The following is a 27,125-nucleotide window of genomic DNA, read 5'->3' as shown; positions in this document are numbered from 1 at the left end:
TCTCGGTTACAAGAACAACTAATGACTTATTCCTACTCGATATATAAGATAATTTGACAATTTTCACCATTTTTCTGTTTTTTACACTGAGAAAATCATCTTTTCCTTACAGCCTAGATTGCAAACCAGGTGTGCCTCCTTTGAAAGACAAACAGGCAAAACAAAAGCAAGAGAATGGGCTCTCAGTGTCTATAGCGTGGCACATGCTTGTTGGTGGAATTCATGACTGTTAAAAATAAAAAATAAAGAGCTGAGGTTAGAAAAAAAAAATTCTGGCCTTATGTTTACTCCTCAAAGTTCTTGGAATTCCCCTACACAGATCTCTACTTGTGCAATAATCTGGGTCTTTCCCTTTGTCGATAATAACAGATGTATTAATGCTCCATCTTTAGATTATGAATCAGCTGTAGGTAGCTCCTTCACTAAGTGACTCTGTGACTATGCAACTCTTAACCACTTTATTCAATCTAGTAACATAATAAAGAAGTATTTGCTTTCGTGAATAAGGTACAAAGGCAAATATAAAACAAACTAAAGAGTCTACCAAGTCACAGACAATGACACGACACCAGATAATCACTCACAACAGACAGCTCAATTGACTGGTAACTGAATATGGCGGCTTTTTTCAAGCTGGAGAATTAAACTCAGTCTAGATCTAGGGCAACAGGGAGATGTTACCCTTGGAAATACTGGTGTCCAGTTGCTTCCTGATACTATTACGAGCTGCATTCAGACTAGGACAAAGATCAGAGTGCCCTGCAGTCTTTCATTTCAGCACTGCTCAATGCACCCTGGGGGTGGGGACCAAGGGGAAAAACTGGCCATGATGCTATCACTGGGGCTTGTCCTCAGGTCACTTGGAATGTTGTTAACCATGCCTGCACCCCCAAAATCAGAGTTCTTTAAAGAATGCTCCAGTGTGAGAAATGGACACATTCCCAACTAAAGACTTAGGATATCAATTAACCTAGCTCAGAAAATCCCAGACTACTAGTCCTGGAATTCACCCACTCACCTATAATGGTTTAAAAAAGTGAAACAGAAAAAAGTCTGTTGCAAAACATTCCCCAAAAGAGAAAAAGGAAAACACACACACACACACACAAAACTCTTGTCAGCTTTTTGTCCCTTCCATCTCTTACAAAATATCACCAAAAAGCTCCACTCTCTAACACTTAGCAAAAAGCAAACCTTAGACCTCTATAAAGCACGAAATTGGCAGGAAATACCCAGGAAACTCCCCGGAGAGATTTCAGTCATCCATCCTCCCTGCCTTCCAGTGTGCTGGGTAACCCTGATCCCAGCACTCAGTCATGCATTTCAGACTGAAATTTTTGTCTTTACTAATCCATCATTCACCCTGATTACAAAACATTCTTCTCTAGAATTTCCTAAGAAAATTGAGCAATAATGTTTACATTATGATTACACTGAATTCAAACAAAAGATGGTGACAATGACATCCCAAGCTGAGAGCACCCCCCGGAGATGTGTCTAAGATGCGCAATAACCCAGTGCTCAGTGTGAGGCTCATGTCAGATGCGACCCATCTTCTGTTCAACTGGCTGAAATTCCTTCCATGAAAGGTAGGCTCAGCTGGAAGAGGGAAAGGAGATCCAAAATCCAAAAGTGGGACTGGAAACCACGTTTGAAGTCTAGGTCTTTTTATTAGGAGAGTACGATACTGGGGACCATTTCATTTTGCTCATGTATTTACTGTCTTTTGCTTATCCCCCCACCTGCCTTGTATTTACCCTGGAAAACTTTCCTGGGGAACCTGCTAGGTTAAGCAAATATCAAATAAATGAAAAACAAGTATCTTCAAAGAATGCGTCTTAAACCACTGCCACAGAAGAACCACATCCCTCTCCCCACTTACCTGGGAAAGCGTGTGGATTGGGCGACCCTCTCTTAAGGCACTTAGAACAGAGAATGTGCACGGTGTAGTGCAGTCCAGGCCATTCCTGAAGCAGGACATTCAGTTCCTCTACCAAGGGGGTTATGGCTTGCCATGCCGTCCATATATTTGGTAAGGATGCGTGGCTGGCAATGGACAGAGTGTCTGGCTGCAGGACCCCCTTGGCAGGTCTGTAACTGACCACCACGGGAACCTTTCCTCGATATGCAAAGATCTGAAGTTTCCCATCCGACCTGTGCACCACATGGCTGTTGATCTGGACGCTGTAGCGTGCGAACAGGCCGGGCGGAAAGGTAAAGGGGAAGCTATACTCGATCTGCAACTGCTCAGCCACGAAAGACTGCCCGGCCAGGTTGGTCCCATTAATCCAGGCCTCTGCATGGGGCACCTCGTTCTGCACGTAGCACGGGAACTTGTACCAAGCCGTGGACCCATTCAAGGGCTTGCCCTTGGGTTTATTGAGGCAGTAACAGAGTCCCATCTTCTCCAGCAGCTCCAGCAACAGCTGCAAGTCCTGCGGGGCCTGGACGTGAGGCTTCAGCAGCAGCCGAATGACGTGGGCTGGCAAGAGCCCGTGAAGCAGAAAGCCCTCCACGTAGTGATGGAGCTGGGTGGCCCGGAGCAGTTCCTGGCCCGGGGTGGGCGTCGCCATCGCTGGGGCGCTTTCGCCCTCGCCCTCGCCCTCACCGCTGGTCCCTAGGAGCAGCTTGTGCAGCAGCAAGGAAGGATCCCTCTGGAAAAAGACATTGAGGATGTCGATGAGGCGGGTGAGGTTGTGGAAGACGTGCTCCTTGAGGGTGGGGCTGTCCTCAAAGTAGAGCAGCTTGCCGCTCTCGTGCAGGTAAGAAAGGGCACTCTGCAGCCGGTCCTCGGTCAGACCCGCCTGCAGGCCCAGGCGGGCCGAGTCCCACCAGCTGAGCCACAGTCGCTGTGCCTGAGGCGGCTGGAAGTGCAGTTCCTCCAGCACCTGCCAGGATCGAGGCAGTACTCTGTGTAAATTGGGGAAGATCTCCCTGTGCTCCGCTACCGAGAGCAGTTTGTCCCGAAGCCGCTGTAACTGGCGAGGGTCCCTACAGCTAACAGGCAACACCGGGGAGAGGATCTGCAGCCGGTGGTTGAGCAGGTACTGAAAATGGGCCTTGCGCCGCCGAAGGTTCTTGTCTGAAACCCCATAGTAGGCCGCATGGGGGCTGGCGGAGCGCAGCTCAAAGTCCCGGGCCAGTGCCTCGTCCACCACCCGGGCCAACCGGCTCAGCCCCTCTGCGTCATGCTTCTCCTGCAGGGCGATCTGGCGGTGGATGTCCAGGCACTTCTCCTCCAGCTCCCGCTCCCCACACAGGTCTGCGTGCGTGCCCACGATGCACACCACGGCATGGGGCACGCGGGCCCCCACCCGATGCAAGAAGGAGCCCACGGTGGTGGGAAAGCGGGCTGGCTCATAGGTGGCCAGGTTCACCACCAGCACGTAGAGGGCTCCTGGGGAGAGGAAGAAGGGCTGGATCACCTCGTAACTCTCATCACCAGCTAAATCATACACGATGAACCGCAGTCCCCGGGAAGCATCAGCCGTCCAGCTGGTCACCTCGATGCCTTTGCTCACAGGAGGAGCGGAAGGGGGGTAGCTCTTTTCCTTGTCCCCTCCTCCTTGGTGTCCCTCCACCCTCTCCTCAGTGAGGCAGTGACGGAGCAAGGTCTTCCCAGCAGCCTTGTGGCCCATCAGGAGCAGCTTGAGGCGGGGCTGCACGGCAGGCTGGGAATGGGCCAACTCCTTCTGGTAGGCAGCGATGTAGGGGATCCCCTTCATGCAGACCTCGTAGGGGGGCTGGATCAGCGGGTTGTCCTTGATCTTCCACAGGCCCACCCTGGAGAGCTGGCCAAAGTTGTCGGGCAGCACGGCGATCTGGTTCCCTTGCAGCACCAGCTCCTCCAGGCCGGTCAGCTCCACGATGGAGTCGGGCAGGTAGCGGATCCGGTTGTTATCCAGCCAGAGGGTGAGCAGCCGGCCCAGGCCCGAGATCAGGGATGGCACCGAGGTGAGCTGGTTGCGACTAAGGTAGAGCTCCTCCAGACCAGCCAGGGGCAGCAGCGCGGCAGGGAACTCCTCAAACAGGTTGGAGGAGAGGTTGAGCATTTTCAGTCGCTGCAGGCGGCTGAACTGGGCGGGCAGCGCCTGCAGCCCGTTGTTGTCTAGCATGAGGCTCTCGAGGCTGGCCAGCTCGCAGAAGCCACTGGGCAGGGTGCCAAGCTCGGCGCCACTCAGCCAGAGGATCTTGACGGCGCGCAGGGCACTGATATCCTCAGGCAGGCCCCGCAGCCGGTTGCCGGACACGTCCAACTCCTCCAGGGCCGCCAGCTGCAGCAGCTGCCGGGGGAAAGCCGTGAGCCGGTTGTGGTCCACGTCGAGCGTGCGCAGGCGGAAGAGGCAGGAGAGGGAGTCGGGCAGGTGTGCCAGCCGGTTAAAGCTGACATCCAGCTCCTCCAGGTGGGCCAGGGCACCCAGCTGGGCGGGCAGGGCGGGCAGCTGGTTGTGGCTGAGGTTGAGCTTGCGCAGCTCCCGCAGGGCACTCACCACCTCCGCGCCCAGGGCGGTCAGCCGGTTGTGGCTCACGTCCAGCTCGGTGAGGTGCTGGCCCAACTCGGCCACGGCCGGGGGCAGCCGGGCGAAGCGGTTCCTGCGCAGGACCAGGACGCGCAGGCTGCCCAGCGCCGAGCCCAGCCCGTCGGGCACCTCCTCCAGGCCGTTGTTCCCCAGGTTCAGCACCTCAATGTCCCCGATGTTGGCCGGCAGCACGAGCTGGGGGGCTTCGGGGCAGTCGAGCTGCTCGGCGCCCGCCCCCGGGCAGCCCCCGGCCGCGCTGAGCGTGAGCTGGCGCAGGTTGGTCCGCAGCTTCCTGGCGCGCAGGGCGGCGTCCCGCCACAGCCTCACCGTCTTCAGGTGCCCGCTGTCCTTCCCAGCCATGGCGGGGCCCCGGGCCGACACCCACACGCGGGCGCCCGCAGCTACATGCCGCGCTGCGCCCGCGCGGGCGCCAGTCTCCCGGGCCCTCTCGCTCCTGCCTTCCCACCAGCCCTCGGCGACCGGCGGCCGAGGCTCCTAGCGCAGCCAGCGGCCGGGCGCCCGCAGCTGGGGGGCGGCGGCGACGCGAGCAGCTCCGGGGGGCGCCGAGCGCGCGGCGCGGGGGGAGGCGGCGGCGGCGGCCGGCGGGCAGTGCAGCTCGCATTCTCCTTGCTCCCGGGCCATGGGCGCGCCGGGGCGGCAGGGCCGCCGCCCGCCGCGCCGCGGAGGATGCCTGCTGCTCCTCCTCCCGCTCTGCCCGCCTCGCGGCGGCGCCTCGGTGCCCACTCCGGCCCCGCTACCCCCGCCGCCGCGGCCCCGCGGCCGGCAGCGTCGTCGCCTCCGTGAGCCCCTGGAGGAGGGCGGCGCGCGGCTCGGCGGCCGGCATGTTGTGGGCGCAGGGCCGGGGGCGCAGCCGGGAGGAGGGGGGGGTGGGGGGCGGGCGGCGGCGGCGCCTCCTTGTCTCCGCTTCCCCGGGCTCGGGCGGGAGCGCGAGCGCCGCGTCCCCGGCACTGGGAGGGCGCGATCGGGAAGCGGCAGCGCCGCCCGGCGAAGCGGCCCCCACGTGACCGGCGGAGGCGCCGCGTGTTCCCGGCACCGCCCCAGGGGCGGGAGCCGCTGGCGAGCGCCGGCCGCGGGGCTGAGGGCACCCCGGGCGGGTGCGGGCCCGGACCGTGCCCTGCGCTTGGCGGGACGCGCGCGGGGAGCCCGGCGCCGGCTACGCAGCGGAGCTTCGGCGTTGTCCCGCTGGGGTGCGCCTGCTTCTGGCTCTTTGTTGGCCCTCCGCTCCTAAGGATTTCTTTCTCTTCCCTCCTGTGTCGGATCCGCTGGCTTCCCTTACTCATTCTTTACAGCCCTTCTCGTTCCACTGGCCCTACGTCCACGCCGTAATGGAACGGGCAGAATCCAGGGGCCTGGATTTCATTGTAGGAGCTTAGAACGAGAGTGTGACTAAACAAAAGAAGGACTAGAGCAGGCAACCATTCATTCATTTGGTAAATATTTACTGAGGCTCTATTTTGTGCCGGACCGACTGAGACCGACGTCCTCAGCTCCGCTGGGGAAGGCTTTGAGCAGGCTTCTTGCCGGCTTCGCTGGGGGGGTTGGGGCTGGGGGGCTCGCAGTGCCAGGGCTTTTGATGTGGGGTAGCCCATTTATCCTCACAACAACGCCGTGCAACAAATCCCATATCCCCATTGTACAGTTCTTTTGCTGTTAGTTCAAGAAAATGATGCTCAATTTTAAGGTTTATTTTTCCTCTGTGAGGACGTTTCCTTCAGATCACATCTACACTAAATAAATAATTTCTTCAGAATTTACCAGAACCCGGAAACCTATTAGGTGTCTGGATGTCGCCTCCATCACTGCTTCTAAACTGGTTAATGCTGAAGCAAATAGTTTTCAGAGACGCAAGACTAAATGTGATTGGTTAACTGCACCACCGAGCGCACTGTTGCTTTCCCTTCACGTGAGCTTGTTGTCATTCGGGGACCCATATTTGGTGCGGTTATTTCAGTAGTAATAGTTTGTCTCTTCAAAGAGAGCTGCTGGACATCTCCGTCTGGAAATCTGCCCCAGGGATGGTTATCCAGCCTTGGTCCCACACCTTGTAACTGGAGGATGCTCCTGGGGCCAGGCTGGTCCCAGAAGCTCCCACACCACAGGTGAAATGTGGGTAGTGAACAAGGAGAGCTGAGCTGGGTCCTGAAGGAACTTCTTGGGAGATCAAATTGCTCAAGGATTCCCCCAGCCTCCCACCCCCATTCACACCAGGTCCTGCAAAAGTTAGGGATGGCCCCGCACGTCAGGGTTTTCCTGAAAGCAAAGGGCAAATCATCTCAGTCTGGAGTAGAGGGATTCTGATTATTCAAAATTTTTTTGCCTTCGACGTTTAATGTCATGGACCTAATCTATAAACTTTGCAAATCTTTTCATTGACCCTATTTTTCTTACTCTGAGGTTGTTTTCATTTGGGGGGCTGCCATGATTATAATAACATTCCATGCAGATGGGCTTCCTCCCAGAGTGCAGACTCTGCTTGGGCACCAGTCCTTTCAGTCATTTTGGGGAATGGGAGAGCACACTTGAGGAGGCTGGGTCTTAAGCAAGGCCTTAAAGAGGTGGCTTGCTAGAGGAGAGGATCCTGGGCACTCAAGCAAGAGTCTTCTACTTAAATGTCTGTCAGTAATAGTCTAAATGGCCCTGGGGGCAGTGGTACCCCTCGCTTCCCCCCTGCTAAGCCTAGCAACTAGCTAAGCTCCAAGTAAGCTCTGGTTTCTTTCGCTGTGTCTTCAACAAACTCAACTTTCCTCCATCTTTTTTTTTTTTAAGATTTTATTTATTTATTTGACAGAGAGAGACACAGCGAGAGAGGGAACACAAGCAAGGGGAGTGGGAGAAGGAGAAGCAGGCTTCCCGCTGAGCAGGGAGCCCGATGCGGGGGGCCTCAATCCCAGGACCCTGGGACCATGACCTGAGCCAAAGGCAGATGCTTAACGACTGAGCCACCCAGGCGCCCCTCCTCCAGCTTGACGGATTTTTCTCTTGACCTTGCTAACCCCCTAGCTATTGTCTCACTGCTTTACTTCTTTGCCCTGTCAAATATCTTACATAAGTGGTCTGGAGCCAGTGGTCAGGCTCCTCTCCACTGGTTCCCTCCTTGGGCCCCATAATCTGGCTTGCATCCCCACCGTGCCAGCAGCATTGCTCCCTAAAGGGGAACTTACCCTTTCTCCTTCCTTGACCTCCCATTGTGAAAAACGGTAAGCAACTCCCTTAGGAAACTTTCTCCCTTCTTGGTCCATAGGATATTTGGTGTCACGTTAAGTTTGGGGTTTTCAAAAAGAGCCTTATAAAGGCTAATTATTTCCTAGTAGGAATCAAGTTTGCAATTAGAGTAAGTGCTATGAAATGACCCACTATGACAAGTACTTGGACAAACCTGCTAGGACTTGCTGAGATACGGATAGCTTCTTATGAAAATATTTAGTCATTATGCTCTTCCTGTTTGTATTTATATGATTCTATTTATATTAAAAATGCTTAATTTGGAAAATCATCTAAGTACCCTTTTCCACTGATTTTTAGTTTTATCGACCACAGCTTAATCAAGTATTTTAGGGTAACCAAATGTCCCAGTGTGCCCAAGCCTGAGGGGGTTTCCCAGGGTAGGAGACATTCTACACCTAAATCCAAGGCAATCCTAAGAAGCCAGCACAATTAATTAACTTGGTCTTTCAAAAGAGCCCTTTTTCTTGCTTTCTTTTTACCTTTCAGGAGTTCAAAAAGTACAGCTTCCCAGAAATGCAGCATTTTCCTTGCTTCAGCTGCTTTAGATTTTCAAAATAGTTCTGATTTACTTAGTAAATATATGCTTATTGACTTATCAGCGAGGACAGTCATGAGCTTGAGGTTCTAACTAACTTTGGAAACTACCTGTCTAGTCTTGAAAGGTAATTTGGCTCTCCCTTAAGCCTTCAGTGCAAATGAGACCTAGAGAAGTGGGTTACAGCATTTACTTAGTTCTCTCCCTGAAGTCTGGAGAGGCCAGTATATGCTGCCTTTATCATGAAAAGAGGGAAGGGCTTCCCACATTCTCCTTTCTTATAATTTTAGATCCAGCTAATGTTTGGCTTTAAAAAACCAATAACAGCAAAAATGCTCCTTTGTGCCTGGATAAAGGTAAGTAAGAGAAAAATCTCACCTCCACGATTTTAATCAAGCCATATTGTCCTTCGCTTGATTTTGTTGGAGATAGGAGTGGAGGAAATCAAGGGAAGAACAGAAAGAGGCAAAGTAGGTTTTAGGCTTGTCCTGAAGAAGAGGATTAGAAATAAACCTTGAGGGGCGCCTGGGTGGCTCAGATGGTTAAGCGTCTACCTTCGGCTCAGGTCATGATCCCAGGATCCTGGGATCGAGCCCCGCATCGGGCTCCCTGCTCAGCGGGGAGCCTGCTTCTCTCCCTCCCTCTACTTCTCCCCCTGTTCATGTTCTCCCTCTCTCTGTATCTCTGTGTCTCGAATGAATAAATAAAAAAAAAGAAAGAAAGAAAGAAACCTTGAGAATTGACATAGGAGAGTTTAGCCACAAAGGATCTTGGAAGTCATGTCATCTCTTTGCTACGGGGCATGACTAACCAAGATATCAAAGAATAATCACCCGTATCAGTAGCTAATGTGTATTAAAGGTTGTCTATGTGCTCAGGCACTGTGCCATAAGCTTTTCATGCAGGCTCTCATTGGATCTTCACAATAGCCCTGAACGGTGGGTTCCATTTTTCTCCTTGTTTTACAGATGGAGAAAAATGAAGACAGAACTATTGAGTGGTGCAATCCAGACTCCAAGGAAGGCAGAGTCCAAAACTCATGTTTTAATCACTGTGCTATTTCTTGGGAGGGGAATGGGTCTTGTTCACTGTCAGCAGACTGTGTATTTTAAGCTATAGAGAAGTGGTACCAGCTGGAGAAATTGAACTTTGCTCTTACAATATTGAAGAATGTCATATTGGAATACCGAATGCTTGAAACAAACAGTATCTCCAAACTACAAGAAATGGGTTTAACATCTGTTGTTAAATGTTACAGCAGGAAACAGAATTTCTCTGCCATTTGTAGATAAGTTGTGCTTGATTTGTTTGTCTATTTGGAGAGAAAGGATTTAATACAAGTGTCCATAAAAACCTATACTTCAAATAGAAGGCATTTCAGAGTCTGTCTTTTGGGAAGAGCATTAAGCAAAAAAAAAAAAAAAAAAAAAAGGTAAAAAACGAAATTGTCAAGCTAAGATTAGGTACAAAGAATCTGACATCCTTTGTCTTTTGTTTAGGGGGAAAAAAAACCCCAAAATTGAAGTTTTCCTTATCCACGTTAGACTCACCATCAGATTTGAATGCAAGCCAGTTTATATCAGCATTGGCTAAGAAGGCTGAGTGGTCACTTAACTACCAACAGAGCATAAAAAATGTGTTCAAGACCCTGACTCCCCCAGAGAGCAAAGGCAAAATTGTACCAATATGTCTGTTGTTTTTTCTTTCCCCTGCACTACAGAAAACAAATTTATCTTGGAATGGGCAGCATTCAATTTAACATTGGCTCTCTTTGTGTTTCCAGGTCAAGCGGGAACACATATGCTCCCTACTGAGGAAAATAAACTGCAATGTATTTTTAGCATCCGTTGGAAGTACTTTCAGCTGAAGAGATTCTGCAGGATCCAGACAATTTCACTGAAGGCCAAAGGATTGGCCACAATGTCACCTAGAATTCTAGAACTTGCCCTGGGGGTCTGTAAGTAGCAGTGCCCCTGAACCCCTCACCCCACCCCCCATCATTCTCAATGCCAATCCTGTTGCAAACATCCTCTTTCAGAGAAAAAGAAGGAAAATCATTCCAGAAAAAGATAAATGGAAAACATCTGTGAAATAGTCATGACAAATGGCGCTAACTATAGCACACTTGGCCCTTTGAGATGAAGCATGTCCAGGAGGAGGGAATAGGGAGCATGCGGAGCAGAGAGGATGTCCCCCACCCCTTTTGTGCCTAATGCTGAAGGTTAGCCATGAACGGGGAGCTGCTATATGGTGCATCTTTGTGAAAGGTGCCTCTGGGTGCCTTTGTGAATGGTAGAACAAGGCAGCACTCCCACAGACCTAGCAGCTCCCTGGCGTGCTGAGTGACAGATGGTTTCAGCTTCTGGGCCCTCCCTCCAAGGGTGGTGCGCGCAGCCTTGGCAGTGGAGTTTCAGTTACTAGGCTGAAATGCAAGAAGTTTCCTCATGGGATTTGGCAACAGTGAGACAAATGGTTTGAGACTTTGCCTCTGTCTGCATAGTTTTGAAAAATATTTTTCATTTTTTTAAAAATTTTATTATGTTATGTTAGTCACCATACAACACATCATCGGTTTTTGATGTGGTGATCCACGATCCATTATTTTCGAATATTTTTCATTTTTAAAAGCAAATTTAATTGGGGCATCTGGGTGGCTCAGTCGGTTAAGCATCTGCCTTCGGCTCAGGTCATGATCCCAGGGTCCTGGGATCGAGCCCCTGCTTGGCAAGAGCCTGCTTCTCCCTCTCTCCCCATTCATGCTCTCTTCTTGCTATCTCTGTTGCTATCTCTGTCTCTCTCTTTCTCAAATAAATAAATAAATAAAATATTAAAATAAATAAAAGTAAATTTAGTTAACTGCTAGCTTTTCAATAAATGACATGGAAATATTGCATCCTCCTTGTGAAACATTCTATTTCTAAAATAAATACAGTCCACGGTGACATCTACAATGACACAGTAGAATACGTATCATAAAGTACAGCATACCATCAAAAATGGGAAGTCTTCCCAAAGAACTATAGTTCTGATTATTATTATAATAAAGCCATGTGTTTATTAAAAAACAGGGAAGCCAAAGTTACATTTATGTTCTTCCTGAAATTTTATTACTCCTGTAGCAAAAAGGAGTTTCTGTTTCCTCTTCTGAAATACAGAACAATAAAACCTGATTCCCTACCTACCCTACCTCATCCTATGAAATGGTGAAATGTCTTGGAATAATGCTATGTAAGTATAAGGAACTATGGTGTGTTGAAATATAAGCAGTTGGTCGTGGCTTCATTATTCACCCAACAAATATTTCCATAAGGCTCTGTGCAGGGTGCCTGAATACAAGATAACCTAAGAAGACTTCTGTCTCTCTTGTCTTCATCAAGGTGGACAAATAAAGTATTGTCTACTGTTGATTAAGACAGTCTTCAAAAGTGTGGTCCTCTGAGAAGTTAAAAAGCTAGTGTCCTTTTCAAAACTCTCAGAGCATATTTGAGGGAAGTCTAGAGGACTCCTAAGTCTTGTTCCTTTGTTCCCAAACTGCAGTGGCTCTTCAGATGTTAAAGAACAATTTGAGGAAGCTTTTCCCTTCCTCTGTAAGATAATACTGTTCCATGGTCTTTGTGGTTCTTGAGTACAATTATATTGACATTTAATTTATATTTTCAAAACTAGGAGTATAAAGTTCATGTGTCAGGAATTTGGGTTTTGTTCTAGTACAGAATATTAAATTTATTATTATTATTTTTACATTGGCTTTCTAAAATAAGCCTTTTAAAAACAAGTTTAACGTGATGTACAAATTAAATAAAAATATGCTTCAAGATTAACTAGAAAAATTAGAGGAGCTTTATCATAGGAGTTTAAGTTTGTAAGGGAGGAAAAATAATTTTACCTATAATTTTTTCAGTTTTTGGCTGAGGTCTCTAATAAAAGACAGACTGACAAGAGAAAAACTAACAGAAGTTTATTAACGTGTATATATAAATGGGAGATACCCAGGGGAAAACGAGTAACCCAAACGGGTGGCTTAGAACTATGGCTCATATAGCATCTTCAGCTGAAGACAAAGAAAAAGGTGGGGGAAGGCCAGTGAGGGGCAGCGGGATTGATAATGCACATTTAAATCAGCGCTTTCTCTATTGATGAGGGTCTAAAGTTGTCCTCAGGGATTAACCTTTATCCTGCCTGGTAGAGAGGGATACCTTTGTAAATATATGTCTTGCTTTTTAGGCAAATGGGGGAAGATACAAGCTTTTCTTGTATCTGCTTCTCAGTTGCCTTCAGCTCAAAATAATTCTTGTGCTGAAGTGGCATATTCTGCTCCCCTTCAGGACTGAGAGTAAGAAAGTCAGTCTTTTTATGGGCCCAGATGTTAAACTGGAAACCATGAGCAGCTATCCCTAGACTATCAGAGGGACTTGGGAGGAGAAGAAAGCCAGTCCACCAAGAAAGAAAAAGGCTGATGTGAAACGATAGCAGATATAAGAGAGAACATAAAATTTCTTGAATTTCCAACATTTTGGTTTCTTGCCTGGTATTCATGAGTCTTAGCTACATTCCCTGCCATAAAGGCTTATAATAAATCCCCTGCTTTTGCTAGAGCACCTTGAATTGGTTTCTCTTTGAAACCAACAGAATCTTAGCCTAGAAATTTGTATCTGGAAGTGAGTTGGCAAGTTACAGACCACTGAAGGAAATAGTCACGTCAAAGCAGAAGGGGTGAGAAGTGAATAGTCCTGGAAACAAAGGAGAATATGTTAAAGTGTGTTCAGTTCTTGCAGCCTTTCAAGGAAGTGCAATGAGAGCAAGAAGGAGATAGGCTTTGGGCCAGGGCTGCTGGAGAAAAGCAGAGTAAGAATACCACTGTGAACCAGAAGGCCTTCTGAGTGTAGCCAGCCATCTCAGACTGCTCAGTCAGTCTGAACAGCATTTACAAAGACAACGTATGGATCAGTACAACCGGATTCTGGGTTAGGACTGCTTTTGAAACTAAAATTGGGGGGCGCCTGGGTGGCTCAGTCGTTAAGCGTCTGCCTTCGGCTCAGGTCATGGTCCCAGGGTCCTGGGATCGAGCCCCGCATCGGGCTCCCTGCTCTGCGGGAAGCCTGCTTCTCCCTCTCCCACTCCCCCTGCTTGTGTTCCCTCTCTCGCTGTGTCTCTCTCTGTCAAATAAATAAATAAAATCTTTAAAAAAATAAAAAAAGAAACTAAAATTGGTGGGTTGATCGAGAAAATGTATAATCTCAGCAATTAGAATGGAAATATCCATGAGAAACCAGAGGTGCTGAAGACTTCCAAAACTTTAGCTGTAACTCCCCAAACGCTCCGTGTGTCCCCTCCATTCATCCTCTCAGATAAATACAATGAGGGCTGTCCCCACTGTAAAGTAGTTCAGCTCAAATAAATCTGCAGATACGGGTGCCATTTCATGACACATTAGAGGAAAAAAGTGCCATCATAAGCTAAAGAAAATGAAATACAGGAAATATTTCCAATACATATAACGATTAAGTTATATTTTAAAAGAAAGTCATGCAGGGGCGCCTGGGTGGCTCAGTCCGTTAGGCATCTGACTTTGGCTCAGGTCATGATCTCAGGGTCCTGGGATCAGCCCAGCAGACTCCCGGTTCAGACTCTGCTCCTCCCTACCCCCCACCCCATGCTGTCTCTCAAATAAATAAATAAAATCTTTGAAATAAATAAAATAAAAAATAAAAATAAAAGAAAGTCATGCAAAAAAGTACATATATTTTGTTCAAGCGATCAGAAAAAGCACTTGTTGGATTTATGTTATATTTCCACATTTCAATTTATGATTTGTTTGAGAGCAAAGATGTTCATAAAGAAATCCCTCTCTGATCTGGAATATCAATCCAAGCTTCCTTCTTGGCCTTAACAGAACCATGATCCAACATGTGCAGTTTCTCCAAGTTAATTGCATGAGACTCTTAAAACTGGGCATTTTTAAATACTTTTCAACAGTATCAGGAATATGGTTGCCTAGTATTATAATACAATACATGTCCAGAACTCTCACTTCCAGCTACAGAAAAATATCTGAAGCACGTGAAGCTCTGAAAATGCTGCCTTTGCTTAGCTTTAATCCTGGTAAAGAGAGTTTTCTGCCTCACCCCCTCGTCTGACACCACATTCTCTAGCCCCTCCTCCTTGTTCTACAGACAAATGGGCAAGTATGTAAAGGTACAAGGTCAACAGCACGTAAGGAAGCCAAGAGTCTCAAAGCATGAATTCAGCTTGAGAGAAAGAGAGTCTGGGCTAGTGACCCGTATCAGATTTGCCTTCGGCCAGCATTTGAACAGAGGACAGTGCCTAATGTCCAAGGTAATGCAAATGTGCTCCCTGAAGACCCCACGTGTGAGAATCTGAGGCGCTGTCAGAGGCCAGCTCGGGACATTTAGGCCCATGGGCCTTCTACCAATTGCATAAGTTTAGATGAACTCTTGCTTAGACATTTCATAACCAAGTGAAAGCAAAAATCGCTTTGTAACTAGAGTGAACTCTCTACCCTACCTCACTCTGTAGCTGTGGGTGGGCCACATAGCCAAAATTACTCTCAACTCCATTAACTGTAAAAAGAAGGAGTTGAATTACTAAGATGCTTAATTAAGGCATCAGACAGTCTAGGAACATATGAAATTATAAGCCAAATTATATGCATTTTTTTTTGAGAGAGAAGATGCGTATTTTTTTCAGATTCTCAATTCATGAATCCAAAGCAATTATGGCCCCCTGAGTTATATAACCTTTAAATTCCATTTAACATTAATATTCTATGATACTCCATTTATGCATATTTTGAATAGCACTTTTACTTAGTGGTATTAAAGAACTAACTAGTGATTAGAGAACTGTATTTTATAATATGTTCAGTTTACTCGCACTTCAAGTTGGTGAATATTATTATGTCTTCCAACTATCATATTGGAATGTGAAGTAAATACTATTATTTCCTCTCTCATGTACATGGAGTTTTGCTACAGGAGAGGTTTGTTTATGTACACAGAGCTACAAAATGCTAAAAACTTATTAAAATAGTTAACCAATTATATTTCACATAAATGATGGAAACTTTACAATTATGTGAAATTGGACACAATTTGCTAATTTAGTTTGACCAATTAAAGTATTTTAAAATTAATATATATTAAGAGCAATTTTACATCATATTATCTCTATATAATCCTGATGCTAACCTTAATATAATATTTTTAAACAATAGGTTGGAAAAAAGTTGGGAGAAGTCATAGAACTGTATTTCTAAGACCCTAAGCCCACCAATATATAGTTAACCTTAATGAATTCAGATCTTTAGATTTTCATTTCCTGCTTGACATCAATAATGCAAAATACCTATTCACATCGGTCTCCCTGACGTTCCCTATTCTTTCAAGAGCCCACACTGGAAGTGACTTGATGATGATGCAGGTACATGGCGTCTTGTTGCTCCGCAAGCCAACTTGCAGATGTATTGGGAAATTCTGTCTGGGATTGAACACGGGCCATGTCTTTGCCAGGGGTGCTGAATCAACACGCCAGGGCACAGTTCTCTTTCCCGACCCGCCAAACTGGGCAGACAGAGCCAGCCTTGCTGGTTCTGGACTCTCTGCAATGCTGTCTCATCATGTGACAGATATCATACCCACCAAACAAAAAAAGCAGCTGGCTTCACAAACTGTGGAGAGCGGTTTGTTTTTATTTTCGAAGTAGTTAACTTCAGATTGCCTGAACTCCTATGAAGGTCTTAAAAAAAAAAGATTTTATTTATTTATTTGACAAAGAGAGAAAGACAGCACAAGCAGGGGGAGTGGCAGGCAGAGGGAGAGGGAGAAGCAGGCCTCCCGCCGAGCAGGGAACCCGATGTGGGGCTCCATCCCAGGACCCCGGGATCATGACCTGAGCCGAAAGCAGACGCCCAACCCACTGAGCCACCCAGGTGCCCCTCCTATGAAGGTCTTATAAAGGTTTAAATTCTGTCATTTGATTCTTAGATTCCTTGTCTCTTTGGATTTCGAAAAATATCACTACCACATGTTTTTTGTGCAGTGCTGTCCCTAAAGAATTTAGTGAATTTGCAAATAAAGACCGGAATAAAACAGTTAAGAAGAATTATGAGACAACTGAATACACAAAATGTGGCATATACATACAATGAAATATTCTCCAGCCTTTAAAAAGAAAGGAGATTCTGACACATGCTACAACATGGATGAAGCTTGAAGATATGTTAAGTGAAACAAGCCGGTCACAAAAGACAGATATTGCCTGGTTCTACTTCTAGGAGGTGTCTAGAGTAGTTACGTTCATAGAGACAGGAAGTAGAATGGGGGTTGTCATACTCCTGGGGAAGAACAGGGGGAGGAATTGGGAGTTATTGTTTAATGAGTGTGAAATTTCCTTTTGGGAAAATGAGAAAGTTCTGGAGATGGTTGCACTACAATGTGAATGTGCCACTGAGCTGTCCACTTGAAAATAATTAAAATGGTAAATTTTATGTTTTGTATATTTGAACCCTGACTGCATAAAGGAAGTATTGTTCTTTTTTTAAAGACAACCTTTTTTTTTTTTTTAAGATTTTATTTATTTATTTGACAGAGAGAGACAAAATGAGAGAAGGAACACAAGCAGTGGGGAGTGGGAGAGGGAGAAGCAGGCTTCCCACTGAGCAGGGAGCCAGATGTGGGGCTTGATTCCAGGACCCTGGGATCATGACCTGAGCCGAAGGCAGACGCTTAACAACTGAGGCACCCAAGCACCCCTAAAGACAACCTTTTAAAGATATATAATAAAATATTTATAGATAAAATGGTATGACACCTGTCATTTGGGCATAGATGAAACAATTTTGGCCATGCATTGATTAAATTTAAAAAGAGAGAGAAAAGAGCAAAACTATAAGCAGGTATTGCTGTTAACCTGCTAAATGAAATAAAAATAAAGATTATATTTTTTACCAAAGTGCATTATCCACTATATTATTTTCTTTACTTTTTGGTTTGCTGTCCATATTTACTATTTTTAAAAACTTTCCTTCCTATTTTGATTGTGAATATCTTAATACGTTTTCCTTTTTCAGTACTATAGTCTGTAAGATATAAACTAGAAAGAATTCACTGTGTTATTTTGAATGATCTTTCAACTTAATCAATAAATCTAGTGACGTGTTTGAGAGCATAGAGAAAATACAAATTATTCCTTTGGAGTCTCATTCCAGTGTCATTACTTTTTAGGAGTCACTTTTTTCTTTGCAACTTTACTAGACTAAAAATAATTGATGTAGCATCACCATAGAATCTGCCTAAACCCTAACGCAAACTTAATATTAATGTAGTTGAGTTTGCTCATCCAAACTGAGGGTGAACCTACGTATATATTCTCAAAAATATATACTTCCAAAGAACAACATTTGCAGGTTTTTAAAATCTAGAATATAATGGGTACTAATAAATATTTAACTAAGAATGCCCAAGGCTCCCTTTTTGGAATTCCTATGCTGACCTATAAGCCATCACCATCTACTTGGAACAGTAGTCACTTTGATCTTATCTAGGTACTTTGGTCTTATGATGCATGGGTTAATATTAATATATTAATTTAAAATAACCCTCCTCACTCACTCTGACCTAGATACAATAGCCTTTGTATTATTCTTGAAGATCCTGAGCACATTCCACTTATGGTTCCCTCTGTTTAGAAATCTCTCTCCTAGAATGAAAGAAAGAAAGGAAGGAAGGGAGGGAGGGAGGGAGGGAGGGAGGGAGGAAGGAAGGAAGGAAGGAAGGAAGGAAGGAAGGAAGGAAGGAAGGAAGGAAGGAAGGAAGAAAGAAAGAGGGGTGCCTAGGTGGCTCAGATGGTTAAGCGTCTGCCTTCGGCTCAGGTCATGATCCCAGGGTCCTGGGATTGAGCCCCACATCGGGCTCCGGCTCAGCGAGGAGCCTGCTTCTCCCTCTCCCTCTGCCTCTCTCCCTGCTCATGCTTTCTCTCTCTCTCTCTCTCTCTCTGTGTCTCAAATGAATAAATAAAATCTTTAAAAAAAAAAAAAGAAAGAAAAAGAAGAAAAAGAAAAAGAAATCTCTCTCTTAAGATTTTTGCATGAACAACTTCTCCCCTTTTTCTTATAGTCTTTCCTAGAGACCATCTATAACCACCCCCATTAAATTGGATCCCCTCTACGACTCTGCTTAACTCTCTATCCCTCTACATATCCCCTCCTATCTGTTCCCTAAGCACTTATCACTACCTGGTATATGTTTGTTTGTGTGTGTGTTTGTTGTCTCTTTCCCATGCAAGAATATAATTTCATGAGGACAGGGAATTTTTTTTTACCACCTAGGTGGTGACACATAGTAAGTCACAATTGACTATTTGTTGAATCAATGAATGGACAAAGGGTTGAAAATGAACATATGGTTAAGGAGACTAACGTCTAGGTAGAACAATGAACTTCAGTCATATCTTCAGCAACCTCCATAGGAACTCTCATGGAATTTAATTAAATGTATTTTTCACCTTCCATGTGCCTTGTAAAGAATTAATTCTTTTAATTCCTCCATGAAATAGATGAGAATATACTCCATTTTACAGATGGGAAGACTAAAGCATGGAAAAACTAAAGCCCTAAAGATCAATGCATGAGTCAATCTTAGAGCTAGATTTAGAGAATTTTGGGTATTTCGTCTTGAACAACTGACTCCCGACATCATTTAATTATAGCTTGTGCTTATTATAATTCATTTAAAAGCATTTACTATTCCTGAATTTGAAAGTCTCTCAGGTAAGAAACTGATTTGTTGTGACAGCAGGTGACTCAGTTACTGTAAATGTTCTTTCAAGAACTTGTTCTTTAATCCATATCCAGTAATTCACAAAGTAAGTTCCTATCTTAGCAGAAATATATGGTTTGTAAGTAATTTACCAATTAGTTTCATTATGCTTGTCTCCCATTTAATTTAAAATGAATTCTACCACCCCAAATCTATTGCAAACATGAGGGAAATCCTTTATGTGGTATCAGTAAGAGATTTTCTCAAGTCTAATTTTACTTTTGATTCCTCAAACATTACTACAGATGATTTAACCCCAAAATTCAGTGTGCCAGGTGGATCACACACTTTGTTTTTTATTGAGAAGTCCCTTTTTAAATAGGGACAGTGGCTCCCAAATTTGACTGCATTTTGAAATCACCTGAAAAATTTACAAATACTGATACCTGAATCCCACCCCCAGAGATACTGATTTATTCAATCTGGGGTGTGGTCTGGGCATTACGATTCTTAAAAGCTTCTGAAGTGTAGCCAAGATGGAAACTTTTGTGGATTTCCTGACATGACCCAAGAATGAAATCCAGGAAAGAAGCAAAGCTAGAGGACCGTGGATATAATGGTTTCTAGATTTCTCTGTAATGCCAGATATTTTAAACTATTTCAGTATCTTTAGTATCTTACTGCGTTTTTCACTCTGGGGTTATTTCTTGGAAGGATCTGGTTTTACTATCTAAGATATAAATTTTTTAAGATTTATGTATTTTAGAGAGAGAGAGAGCATGAGTGGGAGGGGCTGAGGGAGAAGGAGAGAGAATTTCAAGCAGACTCCACCCTGAGCGCAGAGACGCACATGGGCCTCAGTCACACAACCCTGAGATCATGACCTGAGCCGAAATCAAGAGTTGGTTGCTTAACTGACTGCGCCACCCCGGCGCCCCAACTATCTAAGACTTAAGTTAAATTGGGCTAAGATGAAAAGGATGTCAACAAGATGACAACAACTGGGATAAAGTGTATCAAAAACACTCCTTAAAATGTAGCAAGCTATACAAATGTAAGAAACAATTAATGTTCTTCCAAATGCTGACACATTACATGAGCTATATAGAACCAAAGGCCATTTGTATATTATAAATATGTATATTATGAAGTGCCTTCAAAATAATTCTTAGTAATAAACAAAATTCACTCAAAATATGTCCACATTTATTTGGGAGACTTTGTACATTCATCATCAATTACTCTCACTTGCAAGACAGTGAATTTAGTTTTTCATGCCTGCCTTAAAGTTTTACCAATTCTAATACCTACAGCTTAAAGGAATATAGAACCCTATTGTAACCCACTAGTTTACAGTAACCAATTCAGATGCCTCCACAACAGAACCATTATGAAGAGTCAGACCCATATACGGTTTTTGTTTTCTATCAAGTTCTCACACTTGGAACTTCTTTGGTTTGCTTGCTTGCTTAATTGTGAATGGTAACAAAGGTGACATAGAAAAATAGCAACAAATGAGGAAAGAATTACTGAAAAAGAAATGCTTTTTTAAAAATCAGCAAGAGGGGTGCCTGGGCAGGTCAGCGGGTTAAGCATCTGACTCTTGGTCTCAGCTCAGGTCGTGATCTTAGGGTCATGAGTTCAAGCCCCATGTTGGGCTCCAATGCTGGGTGTGGAGCCTACTTAAAAAAAAGGGGGGGGGGCAAAAAAATCAGCAGGAAAAAAGCTCATGAACTCAGCTATGTAAGAGCAAGAAGTAGAAACCCTGCCTTGATCAATGGCTCATCTTGTTGGGTGCTCCTAGAACCCGGTTCCCCTGAGTACCCCCCTCCCTTCACAGGCTGTGGGGCTCGGTTTTCTGTCACTGGATTACTTAAGCTCTTTGAAAGAGTTGTTTTTCCCTACTTTGCTCCAGGCTGTTGGGCTTGCATTTGGTGTAGGTTCTCTGAAGCAATGAGGCTGGTGTTATCATTCAGCACTCTGATTTAAATACTCTCTTAATTCCTCCTGTTTAGTCTGGCTCATTGGGTGTTGCCCATAAAAAGTTTGGCTTCTGTAATCACAATTAGAGCAGGGTGATGTGACTAATCAGTCTGTTCTCGCTGCATCTCTATCTTCTGTGAAGTGAGTCAGTTTCAACATTAGCTTTGTGCTCACATGGCACTCCCTACTCTCTAATGTTCAAGTCTATATTTGTTCCAGACTCTAGATGTTTAAAAAAAAAAAAAAAAAAAGAGGCTGTTTGTTTTCATTCTTAAAACATGTTCTATACTCCCTCTCGGGAGTGGAACTAACCCCACAGGAATTTGGAGAAATTCCCAGAGTGCTAGCTCACGATAGAGAATTTCCAGGGCAGGGAAGCTGTTTGTTCCCTCATTTGGGGAAATTGTACTGATAATACAACTAGTGCAGGTCAACACACACATAATGAATGTTTACCATGTGCAAAGCACTTTTCACATATCATTGTTTTAAAATAAGGTTTCTTTTAGGGCGCCTGGGTGGCTCAGTAGTTAAGCGTCTGCCTTCGGCTCAGGTCATGATCCCAGGGTCCTAGGATCGAGCCCCGCATCGGGCTCCCTGCTCTGCAGGAAGCCTGCTTTCCCCTCTCCCACTCCCCCTGCTTGTGTTCCTGCTCTCACTATCTCTCTGTCAAATAAATAAATAAAATCTTTAAAAAAAATAAAATAAAATAAGGTTTCTTTTAGAGCAGTTCTAGAAAAACAGCAGTTTGCAGAAAAATTACAGACAGTAAATTTCCGTATTTCCCATACCTAGTCTTCCCTATTATTAGCATCTTACATAGGTATGATATATTTGTTACAATTGATATAATAATATATTGATGATAGTGTATTAATGATTCATAAACTGATACATTATTATTAACTAATATTCATGCTTTATCCATATTTCCTTAGTTTTTACCTATTGCCCTTTTTCTGTTCCAAGATCCCAACCCAAATGCAATATTACATTTAATGATCATATCTTCTCACGCTCTTCTTGACTATGAGAGATTCTCAAGTTTTGAGGAGTACTGGTCAGGTATTTTGCTGAACATCCCTTAATTGTGATTTGTCTCATCTTTTTCTCATCAGAATGGGGTTAAATGTTTTTGAGAGGAAGACCACAGAGGTAGAATGACATTTGCAAAACATAATGTCAAGGGTGTATATTATCAACATGACTTATATTGTTGATGCTAACTTTGATCAAGTGGCTGAGGTAATATTTTGTCAGATTTCTCTACCATACCTTTCAAGTAACTTTGTCCTCTTTTTCCCCCTTTTTATTCTATATTCTTCGGAAGGAAGTCAAAATATGCACAGCTTATACGTAAAGAGTAGAAAGTTATGGTCCACCTCTTTGAGGGCAGAGTATCTGCATAAATTATTTGAACTTCCTATTAATTCAGTCATTTATTTATATCAGAATGGATTCAAGGATTTTTAAAATAATACTTTGAGTTAAAACCCCCCAAATCCTTCTTTATTTATTTTCTTGCTCAAATTTTTCCAGCTTTGGCCATGGAGAGCTCTTTTATTTGGCTCCTTGTCCCTTTAACATGCTCCTTCATTGTGTGTGTGTGTGTATGTGTGTGTGTGTGTGTGTGTGTGCGTATGTGTCTTTTGAAACACTTCCTTAATTTCTGGGTCTACAAGATGTTCCAGGTTCATCTTGTATATTTCATGTCCCAGTCCTAGAACCTCCTATTTCTCTAAGGAACCTGGTTCCTTTTATTGGAGAATGGTATTAGGAATCAGGTTCTGGATGATGGATATGATCATTGTTACTGGAGTGTCTTTGCTTCCCAGCTGAAAGGGAAAGGGACTATATGTGCATATACTAAACCAGATATTTGCACATATGCACAAATATTTCTATATGTAACTATTTGTATCTATATTAAGCCAAACATGAGTTCATAGAGATGTCTCCAACTTCAGTCCATTACCACGTGGATCATTCTAGTCTCCTCCTTTTGCTCCAACAGTGAGATCCTGGGCTCCTACCATCCCCCATCCCTGTATTTAATTGTTCAATTTCAGTATACATATATAACAGTACCCAAATTGTTGGTAACATGTACCCCTGTGGGTACTACTTTTCCAGAGAGTCTGGAAGACATTTTTCTGGATGGCCATGGACCTGGTATCATACAACAATTCTGTTACTAAGGAAGAACGGGAGAATCAATAAGGGAACACAGTTAATGGTCTCCACCACAGACTGCATTGAAGTGACAGGTCACAAAAGAGAAAAATCCAGTGGCCTTATTTTGAATTTTAGCTGAGTTTCTATGCGAAAGTTAGTGGTTTTCTTCCTCAGACTACAACCTTTTGACACAATGCTCATTTCCTCCCTTGGCCACAACACAAGTTCCATCTTCTTTCGGCTTCCACAGCCATCAGCCATCACTAACAGCAGTAAGGGGAGCAACCCTATTGAGCACATTACAAACTGAGACATGAGAGGGCACAGCGGAGCAACGAGATGGCGAGGGATGGATAAATGGAAGTGTCCACTGGTTGTTGGGCGGCGAAGGTAGCAGAGATTGCACCTGGGCGCTGACTGACCTAAGATACTGATATGACAAGGACAAAGAAACATAGATGATGGGATGGCTTTTCCAAATGACCGTTAGTGAGGCTCCTTCCACAGCTTCGACTAATCTGTGCCCCTTCATTGATCTATTATCAAATCAGTTGTCACTGTGCTATTTTCATCCAGTGGCAGTTGGCAATTCTAAAAACAAACCCTTCCATACCCACTCTCCAGACCTGACCTGATACCTAGGGACTGTTATGCCAATATATGGGAAAGAACAAGCAACTCTGCACAGGGAAATCTAAAGTTTTCCCTACCACATGAGAAGATTCGAGACTAAGATTCTGGAAAAAAGAAAATGACACAGTAGGAAAGGGGGCTTTGGAGATTCACTCATCTGGGTTTGAATCCTAGCTCTGCCGCTGAATAGCTGTGCAACCCTAAATAAATCATTTGCTGCCATATATATTAAATTGATAATAAAATATTAAATGTAATTCCTTAAAATATCAAAATGGTATATTTTATTAATATTTAAAATTATACCTGACAAAACCTGTAGAATCTTATGGCACAAAGAGAGAACCTTAATGCATGCAAATTTACAAATCCTTTAGGAAGCCGAGGGATCCCAGGATGGAATGCAGAATGTGACAAAACTGTCTGAATCACACTTGTATGAAACAACCTCATGCCCGGGGTGGGAGGTGAGGGGAAAAGGTGTCTAAGGAAGTAACTTTGGAAATGTGTGGAGTGTGGCAGACTACAGGCAAAAGAAAGTGTACGTTCGGGGCGCCTGCGTGGCTCAGTCGTTAGGCGTCTGCCTTCGGCTCAGGTCATGATCCCAGGGTCCTGGGATCGAGCCCCGCATCGGGCTCTCTGCTCGGCAGGAAGCCTGCTTCTCCCTCTCCCACTCCCCCGCTTGTGTTCCCTCTCTCGCTGTCTCTCTCTGTCAAATAAATAAATAAAATCTTAAAAAAAAAAAAAAACTGCTTTAAAAAAAAAAGAAAGTGTACGTTCACACTGTGCTTTAGTTGGAAGTGGAATGTGAAGCTTCCTGTAACCGTCCTAAAAATGAGAGGGGCTGCCCTTCTCCTCACTTTTTTTCTTTCCTCGTTGCCCAGGTGGAACATCCATCTTGGACATGAGGTGGAAGACAAGGGTTGAGGAGGCTGGGGACAAGAAGATAGAAGAAGCTTATCTTCTTTTCACGATTACGGAGCCACCAAGCCAGCTGAATTGACATAGAATGAAAAAGAAACTTCCGCCTTGTTTAACTCACTCTTTATTTGAATTTCCTGTCACAGATGAATCTAATCCCAACTAATACAGATTTTACTTGTACCTTTTCCTTCCTACCTTTTAACCCTTCAATTCCTGGATCCCTCAAACAAAATGAGGGTGCACAACTTTTCATGATATAACTGCCTCGTAAGTCGTTCTGTGCTATCCTTAAGCACCTATTCGGGCCAACGAAAGGGATGCATAAAGTGGACTCTTGCTCACAAAAAGATGTGCCCTTGCATGGGATAATAACAATTGTCAGGAGCATAATTTGTATTAACTCATCATCCTCACAAAAGAGTTACTTAAATGGCCAAACAGTATACCTTTAGCTTTTGTCTCCTTTATATCTAAGTACATACTTAATGAATTTGGGGAGAAATGCCAAGAAGTGTAGCCTTTAAAAATGTAAAGGTTAGGTAGTAAGAGTCGAAGATCTCTCTCTCTCCTCCCTCCTGGACTTTGACGTTCCACTGGATTTGGGATTTATAAGTCTGTTCAAAAAATCATGGAGCAGAAAAGGAAGACGGCAGTTAAGAGTTGCTAGGTGTCCATTTCAAAATGGTTACCCAGCGACCGCTGGAGTCGGAGGCTACAAGGAGCAGTGCCAGGGGCTTAGGGTCAAAAGCTCACCTGAGCTACAAACTGACTCCACTAAACACTGTGTCTGCGTGGTTTTCTTTCTTTCTTTCTTTCTTTTTTTAAAGATTTTTATTTATTTGACAGAGAGAGACAGTGAGATAGGGAACACAAGCAGGGGGAGTGGGAGAGGGAGAAGCAGGCTTCCCGCAGAGCAGGGAGCCCGATGCGGGGCTCGATCCCAGGACCCTGAGATCATGACCTGAGCTGAAGGCAGACGCTTAACAACTGAGCCACCCAGGCACCCCTGCGTGGTTTTCAAAATAAGAATCAGCTTTTGGGGTTATGTGGGCTGATGCACAACTGACCATCTGTTTTGTTTGTCCTATCTCACCTTCTGACAAGGTCAGCGTGCTCGCTGTGTTTATAGAAAACCCACTCACGGTGTGAATAACATCTGACAGCATTTGAAGCCAAAACAAAATCTCTTTTAAAGTTCCTAGATGCCGGGGATGGCAGCTCTGTGAAGACACAGATTCAAAAAAAAAAAAAAAAAGTCCGCTTTTAACAAAATTAATTTTCCTTAAACTCACAGAATAAGGTTGAAGAGTTTAAAACAGTATTAAATTAAAAATTTTTTGGGCGCCTGGGTGGCTCAGTTGGTTAAGCAACTGCCTTCGGCTCAGGTCATGATCCTGGAGTCCCTGGATCGAGTCCTGCATCGGGCTCCCTGCTCGGCAGGGAGTCTGCTTCTCCCTCTGACCCTCCCCCCTCTCATGTGCTCTCTCTCATTCTCTCTCTCTCAAATAAATAAATAAAAATCTTTAAAAAAAAAAATTTTTTTTTTAAGTATTCTAAGAATACTCTAACCTAGCCTCTCAAGTTTTCATCTATTTGTGTTCACTTCCAGGAAACTAAGACAAATACCTGTAAAGAGAGAAATGCAGGCTGTATTGCAGGAGTTGTGGTATTTGATATTTAGATTCTATCATTAAGCTGCACCTTTATTTCCTTTGTGTTAAGCCTCTCTCCTTGTTTATACCTATTTTCTATCTGTATTTCAAAATCGTAAAAATATTTCATCTGTATGATTACTTTGTGAAGTCGTTGGGGTTCTAACCTCTCAAAGAGAAAGCCTCTCAATAGAGTTTAAATACACATCACACATGCTATATAGGCTAGAAATGAAATTTCTATTAAAAATAAAATTGGGGGCGCCTGGGTGGCTCAGTCGATTGAGTGTCTGACTCTTGGTTTCGGCTCAGGTCATGATCTCAGGGTCGTGGGATCGAGCCCCCCTACTCAGTCTCCCTGCTCAGCAGGGAAGTCTGTCTAAGATTCTTTCCCCTCCCTCTCCTTCCACTACTCCCCCTGCTCATACGTGCTCACTCCCCCACCCAAATAAATAAATAAATAAATAAATAAATAAATAAAATCTTTTTTTAAAAAATTAAAATAATTCACAGGGATTCAAATAGTTATTTGTATACTAATGTTCATAGCAGCATTATTCACAATAACCAAAAGGTGGGACAACCCAAGTGTCCATTAGCAGATGATGGATAAACAAATGTAGCATATGTAAAAAATAGAATAGTATTCAGCCTTAAAAAGGAATGAAATTCTGACGCAGGC

General features: G+C 44.4%; 1 protein-coding gene and 1 long non-coding RNA gene across 3 annotated transcripts in view; one reads left to right on the top strand and one right to left on the bottom strand.

Moving 5' to 3' along the window:
* The window catches only part of MFHAS1 (malignant fibrous histiocytoma amplified sequence 1), a 98,082-nt gene extending 93,055 nt beyond the window's left edge, over positions 1-5,027 (bottom strand). For both annotated transcript variants that reach the window (XR_004300547.1, XM_032413490.1), the window contains exon 1: positions 1,883-5,027. Coding sequence is in view for 1 of the 2 variants with exons in the window: in XM_032413490.1 (XP_032269381.1) it covers positions 1,883-4,880 (2,998 nt within the window). In the remaining variant the exon portion in view is untranslated. The remainder of the gene's footprint in view (positions 1-1,882) is intronic.
* LOC116637877 lies at positions 4,321-25,579 on the top strand. Its single transcript, XR_004300548.1, has 3 exons — positions 4,321-4,403; positions 10,085-10,258; positions 24,752-25,579. It is a non-coding gene; the product is annotated as an uncharacterized LOC116637877 (long non-coding RNA).
* The last annotated feature ends 1,546 nt before the right edge of the window (positions 25,580-27,125 follow it).

This window comes from Phoca vitulina, unplaced genomic scaffold (assembly GCF_004348235.1).
Source record: "Phoca vitulina isolate PV1807 unplaced genomic scaffold, GSC_HSeal_1.0 scaffold15, whole genome shotgun sequence".
Classification (NCBI taxonomy): domain Eukaryota; kingdom Metazoa; phylum Chordata; class Mammalia; order Carnivora; family Phocidae; genus Phoca; species Phoca vitulina.
The sequence above is the reverse complement of the archived record's forward strand: the minus strand, read 5'-3'. Positions and strand labels throughout refer to the sequence as shown.